At 45.7% G+C, this 20,480-nt stretch overlaps 1 protein-coding gene across 2 annotated transcripts in view; it reads left to right on the top strand.

Moving 5' to 3' along the window:
* The window catches only part of ARAP2 (ArfGAP with RhoGAP domain, ankyrin repeat and PH domain 2), a 198,016-nt gene that overhangs the window by 124,410 nt on the left and 53,126 nt on the right, over nt 1–20,480 (top strand). For both annotated transcript variants that reach the window (XM_074992587.1, XM_074992588.1), the window contains 4 exons: nt 1,326–1,538; nt 4,761–4,866; nt 14,844–14,991; nt 15,830–15,898. In XM_074992587.1, coding sequence (XP_074848688.1) covers nt 1,326–1,538; nt 4,761–4,866; nt 14,844–14,991; nt 15,830–15,898 — 536 coding nt within the window. The remainder of the gene's footprint in view (nt 1–1,325; nt 1,539–4,760; nt 4,867–14,843; nt 14,992–15,829; nt 15,899–20,480) is intronic.

The raw sequence follows: 20,480 nt of genomic DNA, 5'->3' as shown, positions 1-20,480 counted from the left end.
GAAGAACAGTTGTTTGCTTAATTTTTTATTCATTTGCAATCTGAACAATTTTTATAAGCAGCAGTTTATTCTCCCAGGCATCATAATCAAGTTATATATGTTGAACTCTTACCGAGGCAGGGTGTGTGTGATGTTGTAGTTGTGAAAGAGATGGAATGTTTATGCGAACCCCTGGCTTTCAGACATTTTAACTTCCTTTTCAAAAATTAGCTTCAGGGTTAAAATGCTTGCTCTGAGCTCATAGGCATGTGGTATCCTTTTTAATAGAATGATTATAATAATAATTAGTATTCTGAGTGTGGGAGAAATAAAGCGTACTATTTCAAACTCTTAGCAGATGCTTATTTATTGCTAGAGTATTAGAGTGGTTTCTCCTTAAAACATGCCTAGACAAGTAATAAATTGTCATACCTGAACTTACCAGTTCCCACAGTCAAGGTTAACAATGCAGAACCACTATCAGATGATAGTGCTTTTAGATAGCACAGTAGAGGTGAGTTTGAAGGAGAATGTAAGCTAGTGATTTTCATGGATTTTGACAGAGTTCAACTCTATACATAAAAGGTGGGATGGAATAAAAGCAGGGATGTGTGTGTTGGAAATGAACTAGCTGGCTGCGGAGTTGGCATGGTTGGCAGCATTTTTAAGGAGAAGCGATGGAAAAACAGCCTCTATGAAGAGACACAAACTGACTACACGCCCAGTGCTGTGAAATGCACACAGTTAAACTTAATATAGAAGCCTTTTTTAATCCCTAATGTCTTTCCCAGCTAGTAGTTGAAGTTAATGTTCATAATATGTTATCAGGTGTAGAACATTTTAAATTGGCAATGTCTCTTATAAGCTTCCAGTCCACCCACACTAAGAGAGGAATTTCTGGTGACTCTCTTGTGGTACTAGTGTTTGGAACTTGTCCATTTGAAAATGAGAGAATCAGCAGTGCCATCATGAAGGCCTTTAGAGTCACACATCTGGCTAAATACACACACTAAAATCACATCTTTATACTGAAGGATGGCTCAGTTGATCACTGTGGGAGGGGCAGAGGTGCAGACATATTAAGCTTGAAAGAAATCATCTTGTATGTAAAGAGGAGGCATTCTTTCCCTTTCTCACTTTCTCTGTCACGATTATAAGAAATCCAGAAGTAACTGTTGGAATTTGTAACTTTTAACTCTCTCTGAAGTCATGGTAATAGCACAGTTTGACAATAAAAATACAGCAGGAAGGAGGCTTATGTTAAGAATAACTGGGTTGTGAGAGTAATAACGTTTTGATTTTAATGTAACATTTGATATTTTCCCCTTTGTGTTCCCTTATTTAAGGCTTAGGTAGCAAACATATCTACTTAAAGAGTGGTGATCCTTCCCATGTGAGTGAGCTGCTAGAGAGCTTCAAAAAAGATGCAAGAAGTGTTAAACTAAGAGCTGGAACACATCACTTGGAAGATGTGACTGATGTACTGAAATGTTTCCTGTCTAAAATAGACGATGCGCTTCTGACTAAAGAGCTTTATCCATTTTGGCTTTCTGCACTAGGTAATAAATGCAGGGCAAAATAAATAACAGTCTTGTTGACAGCTCTGAAGTAATGTTTTAGGGAAGAGGCATGTAAATTTTAACTCTTGTTAACATTTTCCAATACAAAATAATATATTTTAATTGCAAACACAGAGCACACATTAGATTATTGAATAATCAATAAAAGGATTCTACATCTATTCTTACAAAAAATCACTTTGAGAAATTGAGTGAAATCCCTGTGCCTGGAGGTCAGTAGCTAAAGCATTAATTTATATACTCAGAACTGTAAAAAAAAAAAAATGCTCTTTGCCTCATCCTCTTTGTCTACTGCTAGCAAGTATATAAGCTTGTGTTATTTTCCAGTCAGATCTCCCAAGCTAAGTAAAGTTGGTCAGTAGTTGGATGTAAGGTGCTGGAGGAAGCGGCCTTGGAGTTTCACTATGGGTAGTGTCTGAGAGGTAGCCGTGTTAGTCTGTATCTTCGAGAACAACAAGAAGTCCTGTTGCGCCTTATAGACTACTAGATATTTTGGAGTATAAGCTTTCGTGGGCAAAGACCCACTTCATCAGCTGCATGGTGGGGGAGCCTCAGAGGGGTCTTTAAAGAGTGGGGTCCCAGTAAAAGGGAGGACCAGAGCTGACAAGGTCTGTTCAGTCAAGGTGGAAATGGCCCATTGTCAGTAGTATGTATCAAGGAAAAAACAAGTTAGATCAGACGCAGGGAATGGCCCATTGTCAGAGACTTATGTGGAGATATTAACACCCAGGACAGAGAAGCTGCTTTTTGTAAGGGGCCAGCCACTCCCAGTCTCTGTTTAATCCTTGGTTGATGGAGTCAAATTTGCAAGTAAAGTGCAGCTTAGAGATTTCTCTCTCCATTTGACTTTTGAAATTTCTTTGTTTTAAGACTCCTACTTTTAAATCTGCTATTGAGTGTCCAGGGAGATTGAAATGCTCTACCACAGGTTCCTGTGCATTACCATTCATGATGTCTGATTTATGTCCATTTATTCTTTTACATAGAGACTGTCCAGTTTGGCCAATGTAAATTGCAGTGGGGCATTGCTGACACATGGTGGCATATATTATATTAGTAGATGTGCAGGTGAAGGAGCCCCTGATGTTATGGTTGATGTTAAGTCCTGTGATGATATCACTGGTGTAGATATGTGAGCAGAGTTGGCAGTGAGGTTCGTTGCAGGGATTGTTTCCAGGTTTAGAGTTACTGTGTTCTGATCTGTAGTTGCTGGTGAGAGTTTGTTTAAGGTTGGCAGGCTGTCTGTAGCTGAGGATACACTATGGGTAGTGTATTCAAGTTATGTACTCAATAGTCCTGGTAATTAAGGGGCTTGATACTAGAGATGCTATATTCTGCAGGAGACATAAACCAAGATCTTGACTCCTGCCGTCATTAAATGTGTCTTGGCTTAATTAGTTCCATGTGTATACACATCTATTTGTATACATGTTAATAAAGCTGTACTTGTGCTATTGAGGAATTTGTTATTTAAATACCTCTCTTTAGGAAGTACAAATAAACTAAAACATGAAAGAAAGTGGCTTCATCCTAAGTCAACTTCATCTTATTTTAAAATCTCAAGGATATGCATCTTGACCTATTTGAGATCAGGAGCAAGTACATGGTTACATGTTAGCTGGGTTGAAAATCACTATAGTGGTTAGTTGAAATGGTTTTGGGGCCTTTAAAAGTTAGGAAATATACAAATACACATTTAACTACTCAAGTATAATTATAGATGTTGAAGATTTTTGCTATTATGACCTTGACTTTTGTGGAGGTCAACAACCAAGCTTCTTGACCTTGGACATAAATATTGACTGACGAGAAAATAAATGATATCTATTTATAAAAGTGACTGAAGATACTTAAGAATCATGATAGCATAAATATTGTTGCCCTTATATTTTAAACTTATTTTTTCCCCCACAAAATCCTGTGATGGAATTGTAGGTTCTTTTCAGATGAAGTATGGCCCAAGTGAGACCTGGGGGAGAGAACATTAGTTCCTTTTTCTGCCACAGGTTTGGACAAGTAACTTTGTCTTTCTGTGCTTCAGTGTCCCATCTGTAAAATGGGATAATAGCACTTGGCTACCTCACAGGAATGTTGACTATAAATACATTAAAAGTTATGTTATTCAGGCATTAAACGATAACCATTGTAGCTCACTTAAATGGCATGATTTTATTAACTATAACAATGTCCAGCTTCACTTTAATAATAAAATATTGAATAAAAAGGGTAAATAGCAGCATTAATTGCACTCTAGCTTGGCAGATTCATGTGCAAGATAGCCTCGGTAATTCAGAGACAAGGTGGGTGAGTTAATGGCTCACGTTATAGGGGACCATTCAAAAAGAGGAAGCTAGTAGGTTACATGTTTTTGTAGTATGCCATGAATCCACTATCTGTAAACCACTAACCTTCTTTTTGTCCTATGGCTGAAGAGATGGTAATGGACCACTCTTCCTTGAATGATCACTTACACTATATGTTAACTACTTATGCTGAGCATTGTGTTTTGACTTTGTATTTCCTGTGAAGCTGGAACGACCTGCCACCGGCCTCCACTCCACCCTGTCTCTCCCTCTGCCCACTTCAAGGGATGTAGAGGTTGACAGCAGTGGTCTTGGCCCTACTGCGCTTTGCCTTGCTGTCTCTTGATGTTTCTCAGGAAAGAGATGGAATGGAGGTGGGGTGGGAAGTGGCTGGGGTGTTGGTGGAAGCAAGGAGTGGAGTGAAGCAGAGCAGAGCAGAGGCAGGAAGAAGCAAAGTGTGGGTGCTCCCAGGACCATGGGGTGGAGGGGTTATTCCAGGCTCCGGGCCATTGGCTCCGTGCTTGGCTAAGGATGATCCAGCCCATGCTACTTTCTGCAGCTTCCATTGGCTGGGAGTGGTGGCCAGGAGCTGCACACAGGTAAATAAAGTGTCTGGTGGCCTGCCAGGTGCTAACCCTGGTGAGCAGTACCTAGCTGTCATTGTTCCTTTCTGGAGAATTCTACTAAAAACGAATGCACATCTTGCAGAACAAAACCTCATTAAAACTGACACTGTTTGCCTTCAAATGCTGTACAATTATCTGATACCAAAACCAGGCTGATTGGTTGAATTGTAAGTTTAAATCACTAGATGTTGCCATTGTAGTGGATCAATATTATTCTTGTTTTGAGATGTATTGTGGTGAATGCTCGGTGACTTTTTGTTTGCTCTCATTAGATACACAGAATGAAAAGGAACGTGTGAGCAAGTATGGAACCTTTATTCGGACCCTTCCACCAGTCAATAGGGCGACTTTGGGAGCTTTAATTGAACACCTTTACAGGTCAGTGTGTCAGCAGATGGACTCAGATTTCACACCATTGTACCAAATACTCAATAAGCATTTCCTGCTTCACTGGCATGACTAAAATGTCATTAAAACCATATATATCAATAAGTACCACTCAGAGCTATTCAACTAGTTGTGGCTAATTTTGCTGACTCATTTATAGGATTAATAGGATTTACATTCATTTGTAATCTATAAAGTGTACTTTTATCACATTTTAACAGTTCATACCAACACACTTTAAAGAGCAAATTTGCACTTGCTGGAAGCTGCAGATGTAGAGTGAAATTTAAATGAGCCTTTTAAGACCATCCTACCTGAATCTGTCATCATCCAAAAGAAATGGGCAGAAGGACCGAGGGAGTTTAAAAGGATTTTTAAAAAGCCCTTTCTCATAAGCTCCATCATGCATATCTGTTCCTGAGAAGAGAAGGCTCCAAGGGAGAGTCTAATATGTATGATGGCTCTAAGAATTAATTTTCCTAGCTATGTTTCATTACTTTTTAATTTTGCAAGTGTAACAGCCCTGGGGAGTGTCTGAAACCATACGCTGAGGCACCCAGAAAAACCTATACCTCTTTCTAAGGTATAGAATAAGCTGTGAAAAGTATACCAGAATTATATGATGTTGGATGCTCCTGCCCATACTAGACTGAATTAAATAGATCAGTGTTAATTGGCACAAAATAGATTTTTTTCAAGGTGTTATCTCAACAAATTCCGCTAATATTTGTTATAAACTAGCTGAATGTCTGAAGTGAGTATTCTGTAGTGCTTCAGTACAATATCCTAAATCGAGGAATAAAGCTATAACTGCGGTTGTCCTCCAAACAATTCTTTCCGTGTAAATCATTTTTAATCTTTAGTGATAGTTCTTCATTCTTCTTTGAGTGATGTTCCCTATTGTGTTGCTCTGTGGGTGAAACGTGCACATCGTGGTGCTTGAACTAGAGTTTGAAAGCTGTGTCTGCTAGTCTGTGCACGTGCCCTGGCTAACCTCGTGCTCCTGATGGAGCAGATAAAGGTCAGGGCAGACCAACCACCTCTACAGTTCCTTCTCATTATTGTGGCATGGCCTGGGTCAGAACATCTAAGCTACGTCTACAGGTGAACGCTACATCGAAAGAGCTTATTTCGATGAATAGCATCTACATGTCCTCCAGGGCTGGTGCCGTCGACGTTCAACGTTGATGTTGGGCAGCACCACATCGAAGTAGGCGCTGCAGGGGAGCATCTACACGCCAAAGTGGCCCACATCGAAATAAGGGTGCCAGGAACAGCTGCAGACAGGGTCACAGGGCGGACTAGCACTTCCGGGGTAACAGCTAGCCGCTCCCTTAAAGGGCCCCTCCCAGACACACTCAGCCTCCAGAGCCATAGGCACGCATACCTCGGCGAAGCAGTATGGACCCACAGCAGCAGCAGCCAGAAGTCCACACACCCACCCCTACAGGAGCAGTGCTCGCCCTGCTCAATGCCATGCAGGAGGCAGCTGATCACCTTCTAGTCACAGAAGAAGAGGAGCTGCCCCCAGGGGAGGAGGAAGCAGCCCCAGACCCTGCTGTCCTCCCCCCCGCACCCCGCCGCACACGCTGCCAGCTGTGGAGCTACCCCACGAGCACCGACTGGTGGGAGCGGCTGGTGCTCGGCGAGTGGGACAATGACCACTGGCTCCAGAACTTTCGCATGAGCCGGCAGACATTCCTGGAGCTCTGCCAGTGGCTCACCCCCGCACTGAGGCACCAGGACACCTTCATGCAGCGTGCCCTCAGCGTCGAGAAATGGGTCGGCATCGCTGTCTGGAAGCTGGTCACTCCAGACAGCTACCGATCCATGGGGCAGCAGTTTGGCGTGGGCAAGGCCACCGTCAGGGCTGTCCTCAGGGAGGTAAGAGGACCCATGGGGGGTGGGGGGAAGCCCTGGGGGTGGAGGGGAGCCCCGCGGGGGGAGGGCCAGACACACCCTGCACACCCCTCACTGGTGCTTTCCCATGTCCTTCCCCTGCAGGTTGTCCGCACCATCAACACCCTGCTGCTCCACAGGCTCGTGCGGCTTGGGGACCTGGATGCTGCCATCGCGGGGTTTGCCAGACTGGGCTTCCCAAATTGCTTTGGGGCTCTGGATGGGACCCATATCCCCATCTGAGCTCCAGAGCACAGTGGAGGATGCTTCCTGAACAGGAAGGGCTCCCATTCGGTGGTCCTCCAGGCCTTGGTGGACAGCCAGGGCCGCTTCCTGGACATTTATGTTGGCTGGCCTGGCAGCACCCTCGACGCCCGGGTTTTCAGGAATTCGGGCCTGTGCCACCGGCTGGAGGCAGGGACCTACATTCCCCAGCGGGAGATCCCTGTGGGGGACACCACCATGCCCCTCTGTGTCGTTGCAGACACGGCGTACCCCCTCCGGCCCTGGCTCATGCACCCTTACATGGGCCATCTCTCAGCTAGCCAGGAGCGCTTCAACACGCGCCTGAACCATGCACGCCAGGTGGTTGAGCGCACTTTTGGCCTCCTCAAAGGGTGCTGGAGGTGTCTCCTCACCCGCCTGGATGCAGGCCCCCACCAACATCCCCCAGATTGTGGGCGCGTGCAGCGCACTCCACAACCTGGTGGAGAGCAAGGGGGAGGCCTTCTTTCAGGGCTGGGCTGTGGAGGCTGGCAGGACGGACGTGCAGCCACCCGCTGCCCCCAGTCGCCAGGTGGACCCCGAGGGGATCCGGGTCCGGGAGGCCCTGCAGGCCCATTTCGACCAGGCCGCGGGGTGAACACTGGCAGGCCCCCCACTGCACCTCCCCATCCTCCACAACACTCCCTGTCCCCACGCCGACACCACAGAGCACCCAAGAGCACACACCCCCAACTTTTCTTGCAAATAAAAATAGACCTGTTGTTTTTGAAACCACAAAACAGTGAATTCTCTTAATATTAATACAAATATATTAATATATATAAAATAAATAGTGGAACAAAAGGGGGGAACTATTTACATGGGGGGCAGGTACCATAAAAGAACAGGGGTCTAACACAAACTATATACAAAATAATGGGGATATGTACAAAGGGGGATGGGGGGGCCACGTCCAGCACCCCGCGCCCCCTACGGTCCAGCGCCCCGGGTTGGCGGGCACGACCCTCACCGAGGCTGGCTGGGGGCTGGGCGAACCAGCAGATACGGCCGGCGGGTGTCAGCAGGCCCCGGGTCCCCCTCGGCGGAAGGCCCCGGGTCCCCCTCGGCGGATGGCCCCGGGGTGGCGGACGGTGGTGGGACGGCGGGTGGAGCAGCGTGTGGGGCGGGCAGGGCGGCCAGAGCGGCAGGCAGCGAGCATGGGGGGCCAGCTAGTCCGCTATGCGCTCAAAAGTGTGCATAAAGGCCCCCCATGCCTCCTGGCACCAGTCCAGTGCCCGCTCCTGCAATTGCAGGTGCCGCTCGTCCACCCGCAGCCGCCGCTCCGACATCTCCAGCTGCCAACGGAGGGTCGCGAGCAGCTGGGGGTCTGTCGGCGTCCTCTGGTGGTGCTGGGTCCGTCGTCGGCCCCGCTTTCGGGCTGGTTGGTGCTCCGCCGAGGGGCTGGCCTGCAGCGATGGCCCCGGTGGGCTGTCCAGGACCACTGACACCTCGCTGGCGATCTCCGGGCCCTCTGATGGTGCAGCAGTGGAACACGGGGGGGAAGAAGAGTGGAGACAGCCGTTAGTGTGGCCCCCGAGCCATGGCCCTTGTCCCCCAATCCCTCTGCTGCTGGTTCCCCACCCCCGTCCCCGGGAGATGCTGCTGCTGCTACTGCTGCTGCTGCTGGGTGTCCCACCTCCCCCCCGGGGGACCGTAGGTTCCACTCCCCCCATCCCCAGGGATGGGGCATAGCACTGTCGTGCTGGCGGGGGGGCAGGGGCTGATGCACTCTTCTGATGGACATGCCACTGCTGTCCTTGGGGCCACGGTCATCTGGGCATGTGGAGGGCCCTGGTCATGTCTGTGGGCCCTGCCCCTCAACCCCGGGCGTGTGCACCGGGGGGGTGGGTACATACCTGACGGTCTGCTCCCACAGTCGGGGGACACCCTCTGGGTGGACGCCCTGCTGGAGCTCCAGGCCCTCGGCCAGCCGAGCGAACGCATCCATGTTCCGCCTCTTGCTCCCCGTTACCTGGAGCACCACCTCCTCACTCCAGAGCCCCAGCAGGTCCCGGATCTCAGCCTCCGTCCAGGAGGGGCCCTGCTGCCTCTTCCAGGGCTGGCTGCCAGCCTGGGAGCCCTGGCTCCCCTTGTGGGGGGGTGCCCTGGGGGCGCTTGGGGGGCTGGCGGGTGGCCATCGCAGCGGGGGGGTGTCTTGGGGCTGCAGAGGGGCGTGCAGGCTGGCCGCGTGTTACTGCTGCTGCCTGCACATGCTCTCAGCTTCCTGCCCAGGAAGGCAGGGGGTGGGGAGCTTTAAGGGGCCGCTGCACGTGGCGACCATAGAGCTCAGGGGCTGGAGAGAGCATCTCTCAACCCCTCAGCTGATGGCCGCCATGGTGGACCCTGCTCTTTCGATGTTGCAGGACGCGGATCGTCTACACGTGCCCTACTTTGACGTTCAACGTCGAAGTAGGGTGCTATTCCCATCCCCTGATGGGGATAGCGACTTCGATGTCTCGCTGCCTTACATCGATGTCAACTTCGAAATAGCGCTCGCCACGTGTAGACGTGGCGGGCGCTATTTCGAAGTTGGCGCGGCTACTTCGAAGTAGCCAGCATGTGTAGATGTGGCTCTAGAGTCCTCAGCTTTGGTTTTGTTTTACAAACTAGATCATTAACTGTTTTCATAGATCTTACTTTTTAGTTTCCTGAGGGCTCTGTGCTGCCTTGTTCCCTGTTCAGGTACTGGACTATACATACTCAGGATTCTGAGCTTCAAAATCTATGCGTCCTGCCCAAGAGACTTTCTGGTCAGCAGTTGTGACCAGTATTGCTTGCACTGCCTTTCGTGATAGCGAAGTGCAGTATATGCTGAATGTTCCCCAACTATATCTGAGAAAAGGAGGAGCTTTGTCTCAGTGAATACCCTTTTGAGAATTTACGGAGGGGAACAATCTTGTTAATGGGTCTGACTTAAACAGCAGTGTGCCTCCTGCTGTGAAGTCCAGCTCTGGTAGAGGAGAACCTATGCTGATGGATCCTAAGGCAGGGTCTTTTCAGGAAGCTAGGGATCATTCTCTTAAGCCTAACACTAAATCTTTACTGTAAAGTCCACTTCAGAGAAGTCATATTCAGTTGTGAAACAAGGCCACCAGCTTGGCCCCTGAGGACTTAGTGTATCTTATATCTCAGAGGTTCCACCAGTAACGGACTATATTTCATCAACACCATCCTTCTTGGTTTCTCCCAATCACCAGAATCCATCAGGATAGATGAAGTTTGGTCACTGCCATCTTTGGCTATCTCCCTCCTCACAGGCTCTGGTGGCCTGGACAAGCAGAACCCCTTATGCTGGGGTGGTCTGAATCTGTTACTCCATCCCTCACCCCCTAGACATTTTTGTGCTCTTGAATCTGGAATCTTCTCCTTCATTGGGCCACTCTCTTTCCAGGGAGGTGATATGACTTCTGAGAGAATCCGTGGCTAGAGGAAGCTTGTTACATGACCCATATACATAATACATCTTCCCTCCAATAGCATCACACCATCAGTACTGTCACTGGAATACCACTGGAGATTGACCAATCTGATGAACTGGCTTTGAACCTTTGAATTCCAGCACCTTCAGTCTGTGAGGGTCCACCCTATATTCAGTTTATCATTCCTGAAATCCTGAATACAGAACAGTTTTTTCCCATAGTGCTCAACCGCCACCTCCACAAATACATAGTCAGAAGGAATACCTTGTCCATGAATTCTTCAGTTTACAAAGTCAAGCAGGATAAATGGTGGTGCTTGATTGAGTAGAAGGGCTATGGCCGCACGGGATATATTTGGGAGCTATTGGAGAATGTTCACATTCCTGCCATGATTCAGGTCTCCCATAGGATGCACCCTGAAAACTAGACTATTATCCTAGGTGTGGGGATGATGTCGTGATCCATAGGTCTTGCAGCCAAGTTCACACGACCAGCCATGCGATAACCCTCTACTTGGGTGCCTGCTGATGATTGCTGACCCAGGATCCATGAAGACCAGCCCCAGTTTGAAGCTCTGCTCCATTAGCAGAGACCCAGAGAAGCTGATTAGCCTACTGGCACAACTTAAGCCAGGAACAGGAATTGGTCTTAAAAATTGAGGTCCACCTTGGGCCTTTTGCTTGTTTCTGCTTCCCTAGCTTGACTTCCTGGCATTCTAACCATGCCTTGAGTCCAGACCTCAGACCTGTGATTCTGATCTAAAGTCTGTCTCCAGAGATCCTGACCCAACTGACTCCTGACTGTAGACTCTGCTTCTGACCTCTAGGTGAGGCTATCCAGGCACTAGAGCATACCTGCCCGATGATGATGATGATGATGATGTAGTCACAACGAACTCTCAAGTATCAATGAAAGCATGTCTTTTTCCTAGGTCATATGGCTTCCTGAATCTATGTCACCTTGTTGGCAAGACTCCATCCTCATTGCCTTGAAGATTGGCTGCAGTCAGTATGCTCCTCAAGCCATCATTTCATACACCTCAGGGTGATCATTCCAGCCAAGACATGACTTCTTCCCTGATGTGGTAGATAAATCCTATTCCAGTATGCAAGGGTATCTTCCTTTCTTCCTTCCCCAAAAGGGTCATTCAGGTTGGGGGCCCCACACAAAGAGCCACCTAGCACAAGGTGCTTGAACATCTTGAAGCTCTAGAGTGCACAGAATTATCCTGCAGGGAGTTGCATGCAGTCAGGATTTGAATTTTTTTCATTCTTCTATTCATTCACATTCACCATGTTCGTGTAATACTGGACAACATTATGACTGTCTTCCTCATCAACAAGCAGTGGGGAGGAAGATGTGTCTCCCTATCTTCAGAAGCAGTCAGTCTTTCAAACAGGTGTATGAGCAATCAAATCATTCTAGCTTCTGTGTGGAAAAATGTGCTTGCACTTGCCCTCAGCAGGCATTTTGCAGTTAACTGCGAGTGGGAGATGCTTTGGTACTGCACATTACATCCCTCCATGCTTTGGTACTGCACATTACTTTCACTCTCTGGGGAAACCCAGCCAGGATCTGATCACAGCTTTCTAGCAAACATTAATTATATGACATGCTGCTGCAGAAGAGCCCTAGGTTGCCACTTCCAGGGCAGTACTCTACAGTTTTACACAAAATCCCACAGTACAGAATGCAGAATGCTCCACCCACTTCTGTCTTAGACAGTTCTCATTTCCCAGTCTTCTGTCCATGTTATTGATATCACAGATCATCTTCCCAATGTTCCCAGAGCTCCTGACCCTATGGATTGATGAGATAAAGCAGGGCTTGGTATTTTGAATAGGCATCAGCCTGAGAATGTTTGTGCTCCACAGCCACCTTTGCTAAATGCAAGAACTTCTCTCTCGGGTGCATTCAAGAGAGTTCTCCCAGAGACTACAAATATTCCCTTCATTTTTGGATTATATACTGTCTTTTGAAGATTTTGAGTTTTCCAGGAGCTCCGTGTGAGTCCACTTGACAGTGATCACTACATATCATCCACTTTCTCGGAGCTACTTGGTCTTCACACATCTACTGACCAATAGTTTCTAGAAAGGCTCAGTAAGAGCCTTCAACCTATTTAGAAGCTTACTCCCCGGGGGATGTAAACCTGGTTCTCTCAGAACTCACAAGGTCCCTGTGCGTACTTGCTTTCCTTGTAGCTGTCACCTCAGTAAGAAGAGTTGGTAAACTTGGAGTTATGATGGCATATCCTACGTGTGCTACACTCCATGCAGATAAACCTGCTTTGCATCTACATCCCAAATTTATTCCTAAACTAATTTTGGAATATTATCTTAAACAACTATTCATTTACCTGTTGTCTTCCCAAAGCTGCACGTGTCTGCAGAGGAATGAAGACTCCATTCTCTCCCTATTTGGCAGGCCTTGGATTTTTATCTATAGAGAAGAAAACCAATCCTGAAAACCCTAAGACTGAAGACTGTTTGTTGCGACAGCAACAGAGTCAGAGGTCATGTCAACTCCGTCCATAGAGTGTCTGAACGGTCTCTTACTGTATTCTACTTGGTCAGGTTTTGAACCTCCCCTCCCTGCATTCCCACTGAGGTAAGAACTCATTCCATCATGATGCAAGCGTTAACCATGGCATCTCTTCAGGAGGCAGTTTTCTTAGAAATCTGTAAAGCAGCCATATGATGTTTCATTTACACATTTTCAAGACCTTGCGCTCTGGTGGAGGACTTTTCTGCTGTTGCCATTTTGTCGACAGTGGTATTCCACTCAGCTCTATCCTCTACTTCTTCTTCCTATTTAGGTATTGCTTGTAATCATCCACAGTGGAATACAATAGGGACCTCACTTGAACATTAGATTACTTATCTTTAACTGAATACTCTTCAAAGTGTGTTTTCAAACTACCCTTTCTCCTTCCATTCTGCATCTGATATTATCTGCTTCATGGAAGAAAAGCCACTGGAGAAGTGGTTGGTCCACCTCACTCTTCATTCCCTCTGTTGAAGACATGAGGGATGCATGTACACTGCTTTCTCTGGTTCTGGGTATATGATGCACGTGCCTAACCCACAGTGGGAAAAATAGGACCACACATCTTGAAGAATCTGCAGTTACCTGTCAGTAACCACCGCTTCCAAGTATAGGCAATGCAGGAGATATGGGAAAAATCAGTAAATTGTGAGTTTTTAAGAGTACCTCCTTTAAGTAGACAAAGCAAAAGTTAGCCCATAGTGTCATAGGGTATTTGGAAAGAAATGGTTATTTCTTAAAGAATCATGTATAACGTAACATGTTTATGCATGTGTAACAGGGACTTTGAGAAAGATGTGGGGATTGTGGCAGAAAGATAATCAGCAGAACATGAGCACCCAATATGATGCTGTGGCCAAATGATCCTAGATTTCTGAAACAGGGGAATGTCAAGTAGGAGTAGTGAGGTTATTTTACTGCTCTATTTGACACTGGTTCAACTGCTTCTGAAATATTGTGGCTGGCTCTGGTTGATAAATAGAAAAGGATTCTGAGGCAAGCCATGGGAACAATTAAAGCGTGCCTTCCAGCAATGGAGTCAAGGAACATAACCCATTTAGAACAAAAAGAAGGTTAGGGATGTCTTGATTGTGGTCTGCAAGTATCTGCATAGTGAACAAATGTTTCATCATGGTCTCCTCAATTTAACAGTGAAAGGCGTAGCATGAGCCAATGGCTAGAAGTTGAAGTTAGGTAAATTTGAATTGGAAATCAAAAGTATATTTTTAATAGTGAGAGTAATTTGTCATTGGAACAATTCATCAAAGTCTTCTTCGCAAACAATACTTTAATCAAGACTGGAATATTTTCCTAAAAGATGTGCTCTCAGAATTAGTTTGAGGAAATTCTATTGCTTGTGTTACACAGGAAGTAAGAGTAGATAATCACTTCTGGCCTTGGGGGGCGGGGGGGGAGCTTAGTGCAACTGGTTAGAAAATTTCACCAGCAATATAAAGATAAAAATGTTTTGAGGGTTTCATTATCTCTTCCCCTATTTTCTAGCCCCCTTCAACTTATGTAGCTTTCAAAACTAAACATTAGTATGGAAAACGATTACTGACATGACACCATTCATTACTGTAGATGAGAGTCCTAAAGGAAACATTAACTGATGTTTGTGTAAAAGTGCATACGATCATTTTATTAATATGTTAATTATATATATATATATATATATATATATATCTCACAGTCTGGTTTAAACAAGTTGTTAATTTTGTGTGATAAAATTATCGTGTGGAAAATATGGCTGTTGAAAAAGCATTCTGTTCTTGAATCAAACCTGAAGCACTGTCAAGAACATGGAGTACCTAAATGAATTTGTTCTCCTTTAAACAGGGTGCAGAAATGTTCAGAAATCAATCATATGAACCCGCACAACCTAGCTATGGTGTTTTCATCATGTTTATTTCAAACTAAAGGGCATACTAGTGAAGAAGTCAATGTAATTGAAGATCTAATTAAACATTATGTGCAACTCTTTGATGTGAGTACCTTACATAATGTAGTGACCCAAGTGCTCTATATAGGAATCTGTATGCAGTTCATGTTTTCACAATGCTGTTGCCTTCACAAATGTCTTTTGGCAGTGCCGGTTACACTAGCTCATATTGTGCATGATTCTCTGATTTAACTATGTGGCCTTTGCTTTTTATTTGGCTGCTTTTAGACATTAATTCTGAAGTAGTGTAGACTAAAGAGAAGAAGCTGTGCTTATAAAGCTGCCGTGAATCAGTCTTCTCAAAACAAATGCACACAACTTATCTCACTGGCATGAAGATGGCATGCTTTTTAGAGAATTCGAAGATTGTTTTCTGTGAAAGTGGCATTTTTGTTCACCTGTTGTGGTCCTTGTTGCGCAAAAAAAAAAAAAAAAAAAAATGGAATGCAGGAATACTATGTTCCCAGCACTTGAGAAAGAGACACTGTTTGCTTCCATAGTTTCTTACAAAAGTGTTGTGTGTGCTGATGACTAGAAACACGAACCATTGTGACCTATTGTACAGCATTTTTTCTTTAAATTTGGGGTCAGAGAGGAAATGTGTTGATACTGTAAACAGTGGTGTGATGGATTTTGTGCCACAATCTTCACTTCCGATTTACAGTAAATAAAAATTAGGGCCTCCTGCTTGATAATGGGGTGAAAAAAATCTCTCAATCAGATTTTTTAAAAACAACAACATTGTAAGTGTAATCACTCTTTCAAAGGTATAATGACTCCACTTGATTTTCTGGTGGTGTTAGCTAGCATAAAGAATCCGCTAAGGATGAAGAAGTATTATGCTAGTTTCCCTCTAATTTACTGAAATATCCATTTTAAACAGATAAATGAAGATCAGGTCAAACAAATGGATACAGAGAACAGCTTTATTACCAAGTGGAAAGATACTCAAGTAAGTAGCGAAAATCAATTGATTTGGGAATGATTTTAACAAAGGGATATTTTGTTGTGTTGTAGCAGATTTGTGTTTATAGTAATTTGCATAATGTACCATTTCAGAAAGGGACATGAAACAGCAAAATGAGACAACTTACTGTGCAGTGCTTTTCAAATGGAATTATGCCGTAAACCATAATAGGAATATATTTTAACCGGACTAGAATTGCTTCTCAATAAACCTTAAAGAAGAGAGATAAAATGGAGTAATTTGGAACAGTGCTCTGTTTTGGCACAGCTAAATGAATGCTTGAGGTTTAAAAACTAGAAGAACATATTATTGGAAACCAAATACAGATTATAGCCCTTTTTGTTAAAATATAGAGAATAAAAAGAATTTATAAGGATGAAAATAAAAAATACACTTGATGAAATTCCCATTTAAAAATTACTTTAAAAGTTGAGCAGAAAAAACAACAATCCCTTTAAGATAGCCAAATAAAAATTAACTTACACTTATTTTATTATTTATATAAAAGACAATAATTTAAATAAAGCGTGTATATTTTCTTTTCTTCCATTTCCCCTTGAATACCCCTTCCCCCCAAAGAAAAAAATTAATTGAGTTAAGGATCCTGATCAGCCCCAGGTAAATTTTCCAGTGTTTTATAAGCTGAAGGAAGTAGTGACTGGCATTGTTAGAAATGTTTGAGTGCCTGTTTTTAGTATAGAATTCTATGTATGTACTAGAGTTTTAAAACAGACTTATCAATAATAATGGCATAATGTGAGCTTGGGCACTTCAGATGATATTACTGTTCAACCAGAACACTCAAAAAAGAGGCCATTTTCAGTGCAAGGAGGCGTCATACCATAAAGCTTTTTATATCTACTTTGAATTGCTCTGTTGTGACATTGTTAGTAAGCTGTTGCATGCTATACTTGCTGCAAGAACTGTTAAGTGGGTAGCTCCAAGCTAGCTAACATTTGAATCGAGGTCAAGTATGGTCCAATTTAGACTTCATTGCAGTGATTCTGAGAGAGGAGCTGAACTTGGAGAAGCTTTGGGTCAGGTGGGCAGCTGTATTAACCATGGCAAAAGGAGACTTGTGGAAGCTGTGATCTAAGGAGGAGACCTGCTATAAAGTTGGAGAGAAACTCTGGGAAGCTTAGCGATTCTGTAGAGTAGCAAGAGTTTAAGTGGAGGAAAAGCATCAAGATGTGTCAATACAGCTGACTGCCCTTTTCAGTTACATATGTGGTGTAATGCATCCTAAATCTCAAAGTACCTTAACTTATCATTAAATGTAAATTTGTTATGGTGCTCATGGAAGTCACATGTATTTCTACTGAGCTGAATCACTTTGTCTTCTTCCCTTCCACCGTGGAATTGCATTGTTCTGGGGAAAGCTGCTCTCATATGGCCTTTTTGTGGATGTGCACGTGTGGAAACTTGCATACCTCTCTGCTCTGTGTGTGTGTGTGTGTGTGTGTGTGTGTGTGTGTGTGTGTGTGTGTGTGTGTAAATTTGTGCCTCGTGCCCCCTTGCAGGTGAGGGCTTGTGTTGCTACTTGGCTCATTCATGCAATCTGTGCATCTGACTTGCCAGTGCAAACGGCTGAATGTGACACCACCATATGTTTTCTGTTGGCAAGGGGCTGAAGTTTACATTAGAAAAGAAATACAGCAACATCTGATCTCTCTTGCTTTTGAGTTGTGATGCTATTGAGAGAAGACTGTTATTGAGAGAAGACTGAGAGGAATAAAATACAGGTTAAAACTCCCAAATCAGACATTCTCTCATTCAGCAACATCCATCATCTGGCAGGACCATGGATCTTGCAGGACCTGGGTCTGGAGGTCTGGAAGGAGGAGGGGCCAGCCACACCAGCAGCCAGAACCCATGGCAGGGCAGCAACAGTTGTTCTGATGGGAGTGGGACAACAGTCAGGGAGCAGGGATCTGGGCTGGTAAGGGGCCAGAGGGGAAGCTGTGGCCCCTGGAAGCTGTGGACAGAGCTGCGTTGGAAAGTCTCTCGCTAGGAAGCAATGGCTCACAGCAACTTATCCCTGGGACCAGGAAGAAAGCTGCAGCCCTGGGAAGCTGTGGCTGTGGCTGAGCACAAAGCTGTGTCCCTGGGAAGCCATGGCTGTGGCCGGGCAGGAAGCTGCAGCCCAGGGAGGTGTGGGAGGGGTGGTTGGGGGCAGGACCCAGTGGCTGGGAATCCTGGGCTGCAGGGAAAGGTCAGGAAGCCACAGAGAGAGGAGGGGAGGGCAGAATTGACTACCCCACATCCAGCAAAATCTTGAGTCCAGGATTGCTCAGGGCCTGAGTGTGCCGTACCAGGGAGTCTGAACCTTTATCAATGTCTCTGCCCAAGATCTAGGCACATAAAGTAGGACTAAATATATTTTTTTCTGCCATCTCACTGTCATTTCCTGGAGACTTGGCAGCAAGAAACACCTCTAAAGGATGTTCCCTTCCATAGGACTTCATCCCCTCAAGAAATAGTGGTGGGAAGCTCCAATGGCTATGGTGATGTTTGCAGTATCTCCTGGTGTCACTACTGTTACAGCCCCTGAAGCTAAGAGCATAAATGAGAGAAGTGCCTGGAGAGTGAAGATTCCAGTGGTACTCCCATGTATTTGGAGAAGATGGAAAAGGGAAATAGGTGATGGGCAGAGGCAACCAGTCTGGAAGATCTGTCTGCTGATAGCTGAGTGCATTCAGCCAGGAATGCAGTTCTGGAATGATTGGAACTACTGGAAAGGACAGATTGCTGTGTGCCATGGTTTTGTGGAAAGCTCACTCGGCATTCTCCTCAGGAAATGGTTCTTGTTGTGAAGGCCTTTTTCAAAAGGAAAGAGTTTAGAAACTTACCTTCACTTTTTTAAAAAAATTAATAAGTTTCCTCTAATTATTTTGCATCATTTAAAAATCTGTTTGCTGTGGTGCTGGGATTGCTTGAACATTTTAGGAAGCTCTTGGGCCAATTGCAATGACTGCTGCTGGGGCTCTTAGCCACTGTCCCCTGCACACCCCCCCCACCACAGCAGCAGGAGGAGTTTGAGTGTGGGAGGGGGTCAGGGATTGGGGTTGGGGTGCAAGAGGGGGTTAGTGCTCTGGGTGGTACTTCCTGGTGAGGGGGTGGCAGAGAGGGGGCTGCCTGGAAGTGGCAACATATCGATCCCTCATGGGCTACGGCTACACGTGCACGCGACATCGAAATAGTCTATTTCGATGAATAACGTCTACACGTCCTCCAGGGCTGGCAACGTCGACGTTCAACTTCGACGTTGGGCAGTACGACATCGAAATAGGCGCTGCGAGGGAACATCTACACGCCAAAGTAGCACACATCGAAATAAGGATGCTAGGAACAGCTGCAGACAGGGTCACAGGGCGGACTCAACAGCAAGCCGTTCCCTTAAAGGGCCCCTCCCAGACACAGTTGCACTAAACAACACAAGATCCACAGAGCCAACAACTGGTTGCAGACCCTGTGCATGCAGCATGGATCCCCAGCTGCAGCAGCAGCAGCCAGAAGCCCTGGGCTAAGGGCTGCTGCACACGGTGACCATAGAGCCCCGCAGGGGCTGGAGAGAGAGCATCTCTCTACCCCTCAGCTGATGGCTGCCAAGGCGGACCCCGCTATTTCGATGTTGCGGGGCGCGGATCGTCTACACGTGCCCTACTTCGACATTCAACTTTGAAGTAGGGCGCTATTCCCATCCCCTCATGGGGTTAGCGACTTTGACGTCTCGCCGCCTAACGTCGAAGTTAACTTCGAAATAGCGCCCAACACGTGTAGCCGTGACGGGCGCTATTTCGAAGCTGGTGCCGCTACTTCAAAGTAGCGTGCACATGTAGACGCGGCCTTAGTGTTCTGCCTCCACCTAAAGGCACCACCCCCACAGCTCCTATTGGTCACAATTCCTGGCTAATGGGAGCTGAGAAGCTGGCAGCCCATGGAGCTAGAAGCTTAGGGAGGGACATGTTGGTGCTTCTGAACCGGGAGGTAGAGAACCTTCCATTCCTACCACCTTCTTCACACCAGCAGCATGGGAAGCCCCCAGGCAACTCCCACCCAAATCCTTCCTGGTACGCTTAAGATTTAGTATGCAGATCTAGTCATGGATAGCTCACAGGCACATAGTTTTTTATTTAATGCCTATGACCTGTCCATGACTTTTACTAAAAATGCCTGTGATTAAAACATTGACTTAATTATGACATACCTAATTTTTCCACAGTGAAACCAAAGTGGAATGGATCCTCACGGCTAATTAACCAGCTTACATGGGAACATGAGCAGGTTCAGGGAGAAAGAATTGTGAGAAGCCTGAATTGTGTTCCTAACTATTGTTTTCACTTAGCTTGCAACATATTCTGCTCCATTCATAATGAGACTTCATATGTGTTTGTTTCACCTACCGCACTGTATAGCCTCTGACTTGATTCTCATCAGCCTATCAATTGTGTTTAAATTCTTCCAGTGAAAAGCAATTTCATTTCAAACTTATCACAGACAGGCAAACAAAAAACATACCCAATGAGAACTTCCCAGCTCACAGCTGAAGAGTGAAGATTAGTGGTGT

This window comes from Carettochelys insculpta, chromosome 4 (genome assembly GCF_033958435.1).
Source record: "Carettochelys insculpta isolate YL-2023 chromosome 4, ASM3395843v1, whole genome shotgun sequence".
Classification (NCBI taxonomy): domain Eukaryota; kingdom Metazoa; phylum Chordata; order Testudines; family Carettochelyidae; genus Carettochelys; species Carettochelys insculpta.
Note: the sequence above shows the minus strand (reverse complement) of the source record. Positions and strands in the feature narration are given on the sequence as shown.